Source organism: Loxodonta africana, chromosome 7, assembly GCF_030014295.1.
Source record: "Loxodonta africana isolate mLoxAfr1 chromosome 7, mLoxAfr1.hap2, whole genome shotgun sequence".
NCBI classification, from domain to species: domain Eukaryota; kingdom Metazoa; phylum Chordata; class Mammalia; order Proboscidea; family Elephantidae; genus Loxodonta; species Loxodonta africana.
This window is the reverse complement of record NC_087348.1, coordinates 48,182,444-48,195,238: the sequence shown is the minus strand read 5'-3', so window position 1 is coordinate 48,195,238 and position 12,795 is coordinate 48,182,444. Positions and strand designations below refer to the sequence as shown.

The window sequence follows — 12,795 nt, the reverse complement described above, 5'->3', positions numbered from 1 at the left end:
TAGTACCTTTCATGTCATTTGCTTCTCCTCAGAAGAAATGTATCTGAATGGGTGTTAAAAAAAGAAAAATAAACTTACATTGCTGTTTCTAATGAAGAGACATATTCTGATATAATATTTTAAGAGTTAAAACCAGTATAAGTTTCATAGGAAAAATTTTTAGTATACATTAATGATCCATGACTGCATACATAAAAAGTTTACATGTAGTCAAATCTAAATTTTTTTTTCAAGTTGAATTATGCAAGCAAACCTTATTTTCAGATTCTTATGGTATGCAGAGAACGTTCATTCTATTTGATAAAGTACTTTGGTAACAAATAAAAATGTTTAATTCCCTGTCTAAAAGAACATTCTTAATGAAGAAGTCAACTGAACCTTTTCCTCCTTTGTATTTATCCTAATGTGATTATAATTCAATCCCAGCATGGAATGAAGGACAGGAAGGAATTAAGTATAATTTGGGGTCCATTATGCTTTTGTGAGAGATTGAAGGAACAGAATGGGAAAAAGCCATAGTAAAGTTACAGTAAGATTTTGTTATCTTATTCATACCTTATATTATGAACTCCTAGGAAATCATTTTTTTTTTAATTGCAAACCAAAAAAGAAATAACTTGGCAAATTATCTGGCTTATTAACTATCTTTTCCTACCATGTACCATTTTTATAAATAAGGATTGCCTATGCATGTAGTCCTCAGCTTAGGACGTAGTTGAATTTACAGTGAACCGCACTTAATGACCATTGGGTTTTTTGCCTTTTTTTTTCACTTTATTGTTGGTAATATGTACCGCATATAATGTTACAGTGCGTAATTTGCTGATGTTATCATTCCCATGCCAGCCCCCAAAGACAAGTAAATATCAGATTTATAAAGATACTGATAATAAAAGGCAATAATAAGAAAAACTAAAAAAAAAAAAAAAAAAATGAGGTATTTGACTTAACATCAGAACTGACTTACAGTGGAGTTGTCGGAATGGAGCCTCATCATAAGTTGGGGACTACCTGTAGTTGGTTTGTTGATTTGTTGGCTGCTTTGAGTTTTATTAAGTATAACTAAAGCTGCCTGTAGGTGGTGTCCCATCTGTGGGACAGTTATTCATGATTTGGTAGATTTTTAAATCATCTTAAACACAGTGACATAAGATGCCCTATTCAAAATTGAAACATGAATTTTACTACTTTTATCTACAGTCATACACTATAAGACCACAAGTCCTCAGATTTCCTTTTTTTAAACTCTATACCTCCTCATACTAAAAATTTTTAATAGTATTTTTTCTGTATTATTCTTTAATTAATGTTGTAAGTTAGGTTAAACCAAAAACCTGTTGCCGTCAAGTCGATTCCGACTCGTAGTGACCCTGTAGGACAAAGTAGAACTGCCTCATAGAGTTTCCAAGGAGCACCTGATGGATTTGAACTGCCGACATTTGGGTCAGCAGTCGCAGCTCTTAACCGCTACGCCACCAGGTTTTCCGTAAGTTAGGTTACTGAGACCAGATTCCAGTTATGAAGTTTTGGGGTTTTTTTTCCATCCCACCTATGGTTTACTGGACAGATCGCTGTTTCTTTGCAGGGCACATTCTCCGAAATCCCCGCTAGCAATATTCGAAGAGTTATTGCCAAGAGGTTAACTGAATCTAAAAGCACTGTACCTCATGCATATGCTACTACTGACTGTGACGTTGGAGCTGTTTTAAAAGCAAGACAAGATCTAGTCAAAGGTTAGTAAAATTGAATTATTTAATGCAGTACACATGCTAACTTAACTATCATGGAATCCTTTATTTACAAAACCCACATTGTGTAGCATTTTATTTCAATTTCAAAATCTAATTGTATTCTGGGAGTATTTTAGTGTTAGAGAAAGGAATTGGTTCTATTTTCCTGTAAGAAATAAATTGGTTCCATAGTATTGAATAAATCATGGGTGTATTACTTCTATGCAGAATAAAGGTTTCTGTTCTGCCCTGCTTTTATTCCCTCTTTTGTCAACTTTTGTACCACACACTGAGCTGTACAAATAGTACTATGGATTTTTGTTGTTTATCCTCTTTCTTTTTTCTTTCTTTCATTCTCTCTCTTTCTCTCTGTTTCTCTCTCTCTCTTTCAGCAAAAATAGTCTTAATGGTTGGTTGGTTTTTACTTTCACACATGTAAATTCTTTTGTAAGGAAACATGAATGACTTGCTCAGGCTAAACAATTGTTGGTTTTGTTTTGAATGGCTTCCCAAACACTTTTTGTTAAAGTATCTGAACAAAGCAGTCCTTAGTATTTTAGCACCTGAAAACAAGCATGAGATCCAAAACCAATTTAAGAATGTTTTAGATTGTAAGTAGAGCTTAGATATCATTCTTCTTTATACAAGTTTTCATTTTATGTTTCTTCTTCAAAATGCCTTCAGGTTATTTGTAATTTGTACTGCAAAATAAATGCATGATGTCCCTCCCAAAAGTCAACTGAAAGTATAAGGTTGCTGAGAGATTTGTGAATTTTTTACATGACTGGTGGTTTTCTTTCTCTCCAATGTATATGCCTTTAATCTAATTTTTTTTTTTTTTAACGTACTGGCTACACCCTCCAGTAGAATAATGAATATACGTGGTAACTGAAACATCCTTGCCTTGTTGATCTTGGCGAAAACCTTCAGCCTTTAATGTTAGCTGTAAGTGTTTTGTAGATGCCCTTTATAAGGTAGAGGAAATCCCCGTTCCCAATTTGTTGAGAGCTTTTTTTTTTTTTTTTAAGCCTGAGTGGATGTCCTGTCCACTCCCATACTCTGGCAGTGGTTAATCAGTCACTTCCTATGTTTGTCTCTCCTCAGAGAGGGATTATCTCTCTTTGGAATTCAGTTAACCTGTTTGCTTTGTGACCTCAGCTCCCTAATAGGTCAAGAAAAATTATGATTTTTATAGTGTCTCCTGTTTTTTCTCGTTGTTAGGATGGGAGCAATAGTCTGTTGTGGCTCTTAGATACTTTCTGTTTAGATACAGATTTTCAAGATTCCGTATTAAAACAACCTGACAGCTTTTAAAAGTTTGAGAAACCAAATGGAAAGCTACTCCAGAGAAAGTGGTCAATTTTCAAAAAGCTAACCCCTGGAAACTGCCCTCTTAGGTCTCAAATCATACTTGCTTAGTCATAACGTAGAGATTATTATGGGAATAATTTTTCTGGTTCCTTCCTTAAAGGTGTTTTCTCTTACGAGGCAGGAGACAGTAATACTTCTGCCTATCTACAGATGTATCTATCTCTATTCCCATTTCTTACGTAAGTTCATAATATACAACATAACATTCTACAGGCATACTTTGCTTTTGTAACTTAACATTATGCAAAGAAGAACATTTGATATCCCCTCAAAAACTATTTCCTACTCTAGTCTTCTCAGTAATGTCACCACAATGATCTTTTCTCTGTATGTTTGAAAATTCCCATAATAAAGAGTTAATAATAAAGAAACTTGGAAAAAATCTCCCTTTGACACACTAGATTTGAGATGCCTATTAGACATGTAAGGGGAAATGTTATGTGAGAAATGGGATATACAAGTCTGAAGTTCTTCATAGGTGAGGATTAGAGGCAGAATTTGGAGGCATCAATAGCGTGTAAATGGTATCAAAAGCATGGAACTGCAAGTCCTTACCTGAAAGATGTCGGCACTGAGAGGAAGGGGCTGAGAATGAGTGAGTAGGCGGATGGTGGAAAAAACCAGGCGAGTACAGTGACATGGGAGCCAGTAAGAGAAGGTGTTTCAAGATGAAAAAAAGTGATCAACTCAAAAATGCTTCTGAATGTTGGTATATGACGAGGACAGAAAAGTTTAGGTAAGGATTTTGAACTTAGATAGATTTAGGAGTCATCATCTTGGTAGGTGGTTTTGGAAGTCTTGACTGTGAGTACCTATGGGTAGGAAATAAAGCAAGAAGGAGGTTGAAGGAGCCATGAGAGTTAAGCATAATAAGTTCATAAATACTGTATTTAAACTATATTTGAATTTGCGCAGCCCAAATCTTTTGTATATGATTATCAGTAAAACTCTCAAGCATTGAAATCCACTTACGTTCTGCTCCTAAAGGGATTTTAAACATACAAACAAAAATCGTTATGTGTGTCTGGAAAACTGAATTAGGAGACTTAGGATATTATGCAGCTGGTAGTTACTGTGAGGGTTTGGCAGTGTTTAGGTAATACATCTCATCTATTTCTGAAATCTCCAGCATGCCTTTGGAATGAGCTATTGTTCATGTAAAATTCCATATTGTAACAGGGTTTGTATATCCTGCCACATACCATTGATTATATCTTGATCTTAAAGTCTTTCTCTAGAAACCCTTGGAAGAAAGAATCAAGTGTAGTTTGGGTTTTCCAACGCTTCCGTACTCACTGGGAAAGGCAAAGGATAAGTCAGATGCTTTAGTTATGATCAGCTGTGTGTAAAGGGAAGAGACCCCAGTTTTATCTTAAAATCGTTGTGTATGCTTGAAGGAAGTTGATTCAAATGGATTCACCATAAAATTAGACAGAGAACCTCATTTTATTCTTGGAACTAGGACCTGTGCCAACATTGCTTCATCTTTGGCATTTGCTATATCCTGTTTTGTTAAGTTAAAAAGCAACTTGTATTAGATGTAGCAATCTAAAAATTTTTGGTCGTGTACCCCATTAATAAAAATATATATATATATATAATCATTTATTTAAAGCACCAATGTGTACCACTGTTCTAACATAATCAATATATCTATAAAGCATACACAAAATAGGGACTTCTTAAAGGATAAGGGAAATAAATGAATCATCTTGTAAACTTCCGGCCACGCACCCCACAGAGAGGAAAGTCTTTGTAGAGACATAGAAGGAGTTGGTTATTTTCTTTCTGGTTATAGTTATATCTTTCAAGTTCTTGTGCATGATATCTGAACAGTTTTTAAAAATTGTAATAAAAGTCCAGAATAAAATTTCACATTCATGGTTAATATTTATTCAGGACCTCATATAATGAATGTTTTTCTGATCAGGAGAACCTTACTGACCAAGCAAATAAACTAACAAAAAGCCTGTAATATTTTTCATCATCATTAGTGCAGCCTGTAATTTACAAGTTTGAAATCATAATGATTCTTGTTAAAGTTTTATTATTAATACTAATTTTAATGTGCCTTTTTTTTTCAGATGACATTAAAGTATCAGTAAATGATTTTATCATCAAGGCAGCAGCAGTTACCCTTAAAGTAAGCAATCCCCAAATAATTTTGACTTTTAAAGTAATTTCATATCTTGGGATTTCTATGATGATAAGTAGAGCTCTATTTTTAAGTCATAAAACCTTTATAATTTTATTACTAAAAATTTCTATCATTTAATCTCCCTTATTTTACAGATGAAGAAACAGAATCATAATAACTCACAACTAATTATAGCAGAAGAAACAACAATTACTCAACAAATAGTAATTGAACCTATTTTGTACTAAAGTAAATATATCCTAGACATTAGAGATATAACAGTGAACAAAAACCAGCATAGTTTCTGTACTCATGGGGCTTATGTTCTAGTAGAGGGAGACAAACAAATATATGTCAGATGGTAAAAAGTGCTGAGAAGAAAAATAAAACAGGGTAAAGGGACGAAATAACTAGGGGTGCTATTTTCAAAAGTTAGGCAGTGGAGGTCTCTCTGGCAAGGTGATGTCTGAAAGAAGAAAGAGAGTGAGCCAAGTAGATATCTGGTAGAAGAGTATTCCAGACATTTGTTGTCTTTAGGTGTAATCAAGTCATTTTCGACTTGCAGTGACCCCATGTGACAGAGCAGAACTGCCCCATAGGGTTTTCTACACTGTAACCTATACGAGAGCAGATCACCAGGTCTTTCTCCCACAGAGCCGCAGGGTGAGTTTGAACCACCAACCTTTTGGTTAGCAGCCAGGCTCTTAACCACTGCGCCACCAGGGCTCCTTTGTTCCAAACAGAGGGAACAGCAAATCAAAGGCTGTGACTCTGGATTGAGCCATTCAAGATACAGCAGCACTGGGTAGGTAGTGTGCCTAGAATGGAGTTAGCAAGGGTAGAAAGGGGTAGGAGATCAGACTGAAAAAAGAGGGAGGAGTTGAGAGGAACAAAAGCACGTAAGGCTTTGTGGCCATGGTAAGAAATTGAGATTTTTATGATGAATATGAAGGAAGCCTTTGAAGGGTTTTGAGCAAAGGACTAACATGATCTGATTTACACTTCAAAAAAGAGCAAAACAAGGAGAGACTACTTTGGTTGCAGTGTGGATTGTAAACTGTGGAGAGGCAAGAGTGAAAGCAGCAAGCTCCTCTAGGAGGCTGTGCAGGAGTCTAACCAGAAGGTGACATTTTTGCTTGGAGTGAGGGGTAGCAATGAATCTGGGATGAAGTAGGGATTTTGGTTATATTTTAAAGTTAAAGCCAACAGGATTTGCTAATGGAGTGGGTGTCAGGTGCATGAGAAAGAGGATGGAGAATGATGCGAAGAATTTTGGCCCAAGCAGTGGGAAGAACAGACTTTTTTAATTTACCTAGCATACACAAAATACTAAAAAGGGAAAACGAAAAGAGAGGTTTGAGGAAGGGAATTAGGAATTTGGCTTTGGACACATTAAGTTTGCAGAGCCTACAGATGTCCAAGCTGGGGTGGCAGGAAGACAGCTGAACGTAGGAGCCTGGAGGTGTAAACCTACAACTTACTGCTCGGCACATTCCCATCATGGCTTATCATTTTCGTCATTTTTGTTTTTGTTTTTTGTAACTAGGCTATTTTCTGAGATCACTGCTTTTTAGGTTCTATATTTACAGTATATTTATAATGAATGTATTTTTATTTCTTAAAAAAGAAATACCGTGATACATTTCATAGACACTTGTGTGATCTAAAAAATCATTGTTCTTGAAAATATTTCAAAGATACGTTGATATTTGTTGCCATTTTCCTGCTAGCACACAAAAAGGCTTTGAACTTTTATTATTCTGGATGAGGATAAATACCTATGTGTCAAAATATCATTTTAGAAAGAAGTAAAATGACTACTTCACACACTAGTGTTAGGAAAAGTGAAAACTTTTGTTGGTTAAAAGTTACTAGATCCAGCCCTTATCCAAGGGGAAAGGATTACACAAGGATGTGAATACCAGGAGGCGGGATCATTTGGAGATACCTTCGAGGCTGCCCACCACCATTCCCGTATAGTGACTCTCCACGTTAAGTGTTTAATGCTAATATCCTTTCATTCAACTTGTGGTAGTCACATTGTAACCCCTGGTATCTCTTTGTCCATCCTTTAACTTTAAATTTTATGAGTCATTTGTTTTAGTAGGTAATGAGCCTTTTTAATGCACTCTTTGTCTTTAGGCAAGCATATTGAAATTAGATATATTGTTATCACAGATATGTTTGGGTTTTATCATCACTGTTTTGGTTATGGTGTTATATAAAATTTCTAAAGTTAATCCAGCAAATTAACACTGAACTCCTGTGATACAGATTCTGTGGGGACTGTAAAGATAGAAAGCATGAATTATGTCCTAGAGGAGTTCATTGTATGGTATGCTGGGTAGACCAGACATAAACTAATAAAAATTGCCTTATCGTAAACTCTGGAATGTGACACATGCTAGAGGGAATTAACGCTAACCTAAAATATAAGCTGTAAGGAAGCAGGAATTTCTTGCCTTTTTTGTTCATTGTCGTGTCCCCAATGCTTATATATTTATTGAATGAATGATTGAGTATTCCTGGCACATAAAAAGCACTAGATAATGGCATTATTGAATGAATCAAGGAGCTGAACCTTGAAAGATGAAGAAAAAGAAGGAGCAGTTGAAAAGTGATTGGCAGATAGTATTGAGATGGAAATGAGCAGAGCGTGACAGTGGGAACCCCAAGTAAAGTGGAAAATTCATCATAGAGGAGTGATCAGAAATAAATTTAGGTAGGGTAGAATCAAATTGTGAATTACTATGCTTAAATGACATGCCGGAAGACTAGATCTTGTTGCCGGGGCGGCGGGGGGCGGGGAGGCAAAGAATTTTTGAGAAAACTGATTTTTTTTATTTCTATTTTTCAGCATCATTTTCTCCTGTGCTATTTGGCAACATAATCAATACACACTGTATTATTTAGTCATTTCATCTGACTTTTTTTATCCTGAGTATAGTTGTGTGTATGTTAAATATACATGCTTATATATGATACATATCATGTAAATGAAGCTTAGGAAATCTCCCTTAAGTAGGGAAATCATTTATTGAGGGCCTCCTAATATATTCCAGAGCTACACTAGAAAATCAGGTTTCCTTCATACCAAAGAAATAACATGGTTGAGTATCACCACCTGTTTTCTCTCCCCTCTTCCCCCCAAGGTCATGTCCATCATCATGTGAAGCAGGAAGTATAGCAGACATCGTGTAGCTTCTAGCATTCAGATTTAACAGGAGAAGCTGCTTTTTAACCATGATATAAACAGATCAAAACATGTACATCATCAGAATTTCTTTAGCCCTGCTTCAAAAAGGTGTTTAACTATTCTTCCAGAACATAAAAGATAGTTAACAGAGATCCAAACCATATTTTTCGAACTGAATTTTTATTTATTTCCTGTCTTGCTATGTTCACTTGAGAAAATGCATAATAATATGTAAATTATTCTTCTGTAACACCTCAGTCTAAAGCTGTGTCTTTACTGGCATGTTTTTCTATTTCTGTCTTCTAGCAAATGCCGGATGTCAATGTAAGCTGGGATGGAGAGGGCCCAAAGCAACTGCCGTTTATTGACATTTCAGTGGCTGTGGCAACAGATAAAGGCTTAATTACACCAATCATTAAAAATGCTGCTGCTAAGGGTATACAGGAAATTGCTGACTCAGTAAAAGTAAGTCTTAAGAAATACTATGCTTCCAAAACCTTAGAATTTACTTTCTGATAATAAAGTGTGATATGATCTGGTCACTGTCATTTTTTGTGTGTGCTCGGTGGTGGTGGTTGTTCTGGCATTTCCAAGTAATTGTCAATGGTGTATATAGGTTTTTAAACTCTTAATCCAGATATGACTTATTTTTAAGAAAATTTAATATTCAGAAATTGAGAAGTAATATCCAGATAAATTAACGACCAAATGCATTCAAATTATAGAGAAACACTTTCTTTCACAAAATCTAGAATTCAGCTCTAAAAGTGCTATTTCAGATAAGATTTTAAAGTTTAAATAAAGTTGAAAGCATATTTCTGTGAACATGGTAATGAATAGGCCTCAGTGTTAACAGCATTTTATTCTTATAAGGAGGTTTCTCACTTAGTAGAGGCCAGATTATTATCCTTGTAGAGCCATAATGTTTTCAAAATAATATTTGAAAAGCTGCTTCTAAACTTCCAGAAATGATTGGGGCAATGGATCTGTTGGACTCTCCCTAAGAAAGCGTACTGTCTGCTACACACTCTTCCCTGATCTTCACTTGGCTGGCTCTTGTCATCATTCGTTTAAAATACCACTTTCTTACACTTTCTGTGGCTTCCATAGCTAAAGTAGCTCCCTAACACTCTTTATCATATCATCCTCTTTTGTTATCTTCATAGACTTTCTCAGCCTTTGAAATGACCTTGTTTATTTGTTGACTTGTCTATGTTCCCTATTGCCTATCAGAATGTAGAGTAAGAATGGGGGTGTTGACTCTCTTGTTTACTGCAATATATCCAATTCTAGAAATATACTTGGAATATAGTAGTTGCTCAATGAATGTTTATTGATTTTTCAAGTGGCTTGTGGGTCCTCAGAAACCTATCCATGGACCCCAGGTTAAGCACCCCTGGACTGAGTATTCACTTCTTGATCCTCAGTAATCCCAAGGATGTCAGTGTCTAGGGCTAAATGCATGCCCCAGCCAAGTTCAAGTTTGTATTCCTTGGATAAATTAATATAGCAACAGCCTATTAGTTATCCATAGATCCCATGCTATTCTTAATTCTTCATTAATTATAACAAATTTTTTCAGTGAATTAATAAGGCTTTTTAATATATTCTTGAAATATTTGCTGGTCATCTTTTATTATAACCTTTCATATCCTTCCAGCTGGGTGCTTCAGGTAGTGCGTGCTTTGATTTTGCGTTCACATCGCCAGAAAATCCCAGTGAGAATTAGGAGTTTTCAAGACCAATGATTCTATTCAGAATCTATACTTACTCCAGACTGTTAGAGTTCAGATTTGAATTCATTAGCAGTAATATCTGGCTGGCATATTTAAGGGTCTGGAGGTGGTTTTCTTTTTGTTGTTGTTGTTTTCCCTTTTTTTAATGTAGTATGCGTGCTGGCAATCTAGTCTTTAAGATGAGTTTTGTTTTTAATTGTTCCAACTTGGTAACTCATTAGGGCATGTTGAGATCATCTGCCTTTAGAGAAATGCCTTTCAAAGTTCATATGATATGTGCCTGTTCAAATCATGAATCATGTGAACAATTCTTTTGCAGAAGGCAGGAAAAATACATTCGTAGATTGTTTCCTCTACTTCTGATGTTCCAAGGACAAGTCAAAGCTCATCTCTTCAATTTTGGTTTTGTATTCAAAAAGTTTTTATAAGTAACTTTATATATATAGTTATTGTATATCTGTAACTATTTCATTTGTCAGTAAGTCACACTGATATATTGAGATCATTTTTATATTTTTTAGATTTTTAAAGAATGTTTTAGTTTTCAAAAGTTTAATCATCTGGTTTAAAGTTAAGTAGTTATCACCTGTGATTGTAATAGTACTTTTGTTGGCTATGTAATATAGAATATTAGGTACCAAAACCAAACTCTTTTCCATCAAGTTGATCCTGACTCATAGCGACCCTATAGGACAGAGTAGAACTGCCCCATAGGGTTTCCAAGGAGCAGCTGGTGGATTCAAACTGCCAACCTTTTGGTTAGCAGTCAAGCGTAGGTAAGCTTCGATTTATTTCATCTACCCAAATGACAGTAACTTAATTTTTCTCTGCCTCTCTCTTCATAAAGTAATTTGTTATTAATTTTTCATATATGGTGACTCAACCTCTTTTCCTTTGCTTGTGAGGCATTGAAAATTATAGATTAACATAGTAGGGCTAATTGCAAGCACAAGTACAAGGGAAATATAACTACTTTTCTTAAGCCACTCTCAGAGCGTCATCTGTCTTTTCCCTCTGCTTTGTAAGCTTCTAGAAATCAATATTGTCAAGAGTGATATGAAACTAGTACATTTTCCTATTCCTTGTGGAATGTAAATTGGACAAGCTCATTCAGAAAATGCTTTAGCTATAGGATCAAAAATCCAGAAAAAATGTCCATTCTCTAGAGCCCTGTAATTCCACTTGAAAATAATTCAGAAGAAATCAATGAACCAGAATAAATAATAACACTGGGGAAATGCCTAAGTAAATTACGACAGATACGTTCTTTACAGTGTTAAATGGATGTTTAAAAATCATTTATAAAAACTGTAACAACACAGAAGTGAAACATGAAAGTATTTTTCTCTTCACAGCTGTCTGAAATTATAGGTAGTTGATAAGGCTAGAAGCAAATGCGGAAAGATGAAAACTGTTACATTGGTTGTGGGATGGTGGGTACACAGTTTTGGTTGCCATTGGATAATTTATTTAAAACCTACTAGATGGTTTGAAATGTTCTAATGTTTTATCTTACAAGAAAAAATTTTGTAAGCAAAACAGAAAATTGTTTTGTATGTATAGGAAGCACTAACTTTCTGCATAATGATGATGCACAGGCTACTTCAATTCCAGTATTTGAAATCTTTTTAAGGGAAGTGACTTTTCTTGAGTTCTGGTTCGTGTCTTTGCATTCTCAAATTATCTCTGCTCTAAATTGTTTATTATTTTAATTGCATTAAATAGGGAAAGTTTTTATATGTAAAACATAAGGTCAAATCAAGCCATACCAGAGATGGGTGGGTAACCCGTGCAAATATCTCAGGTGTTACATATAACTGGCAGGATTAGCTGTATAAGATATTTTTGGTTGTCATGCTCTGTTTGTATTTTTCGTAGGTTCTTTCAAAGAAAGCAAGAGATGGAAAATTGTTACCAGAAGAATATCAGGGAGGATCCTTTAGGTAAAATTTAAAATCTTGATTATCAGTAGCAGCACACAGATATGACTGACTTACTGTTAAGTCCATGTCAATCTGCTTCATTTATTTATTTGAAACTTTTTTTTAATTTAAGCTAAATAATGCATACTTTATTTAGACAACAGATTGTGAAAATATATGTATATGTGTAGACACTATTGTAGATGGTATTGTTTTTTACATTTTGTTTTCTAATTACTGCATATATTGATCTTATACCTATACTTGTATGTAGATACCTGTTATCTAATTACCTAGCTAAATTTTACTTACTGATTTTGCAAGCTTATAGAGTCTTTTGGATTATCTGTGTATATAATCAATTCCTCTGTGAATAGTGACAGTTTTATATCTTTTTTCCAGTATTTATACCTTATATTTCTTCTTGTCATATTCCACTGGCTAGGACTTTCAGTTCAGTGCTGAGTAAATGATAGTAGATAAAATATATGTATGTCTCTCAGTTTGTCGTACTGTGTGGGCTTGCATGTTGCTGTGATGCTGGAAGCTATGCCACTGGTATTCATATACCAGCAGGGTCACCCATGGTGGACAGGTTCCAGCTGAGCTTCCAGACTTAGACAGACTAGGAGGAAGGACCTGGCAGTCACTGAGAAGAATTAGCCAGTGAAAACCTTATGAATAGCAGTGGAACATTGTCTGA

General features: G+C 35.1%; 1 protein-coding gene across 3 annotated transcripts in view; it reads left to right on the top strand.

The window, feature by feature from the left end:
- Window positions 1-12,795, top strand: part of PDHX (pyruvate dehydrogenase complex component X) — an 87,175-nt gene that overhangs the window by 63,658 nt on the left and 10,722 nt on the right. The window contains exons 7-12 of one of the 3 annotated variants that reach the window (XR_010322445.1): window positions 1,586-1,733; window positions 5,186-5,244; window positions 5,394-5,462; window positions 8,741-8,899; window positions 10,490-10,946; window positions 12,049-12,113. Coding sequence is in view for 2 of the 3 variants with exons in the window: in XM_064288305.1 (XP_064144375.1) it covers window positions 1,586-1,733; window positions 5,186-5,244; window positions 5,394-5,462; window positions 8,741-8,899; window positions 12,049-12,113 (500 nt within the window). In the remaining variant the exon portion in view is untranslated. The remainder of the gene's footprint in view (window positions 1-1,585; window positions 1,734-5,185; window positions 5,245-5,393; window positions 5,463-8,740; window positions 8,900-10,489; window positions 10,947-12,048; window positions 12,114-12,795) is intronic. The other 2 variants (XM_064288305.1, XM_003412281.4) reach the window with 2 other exon arrangements.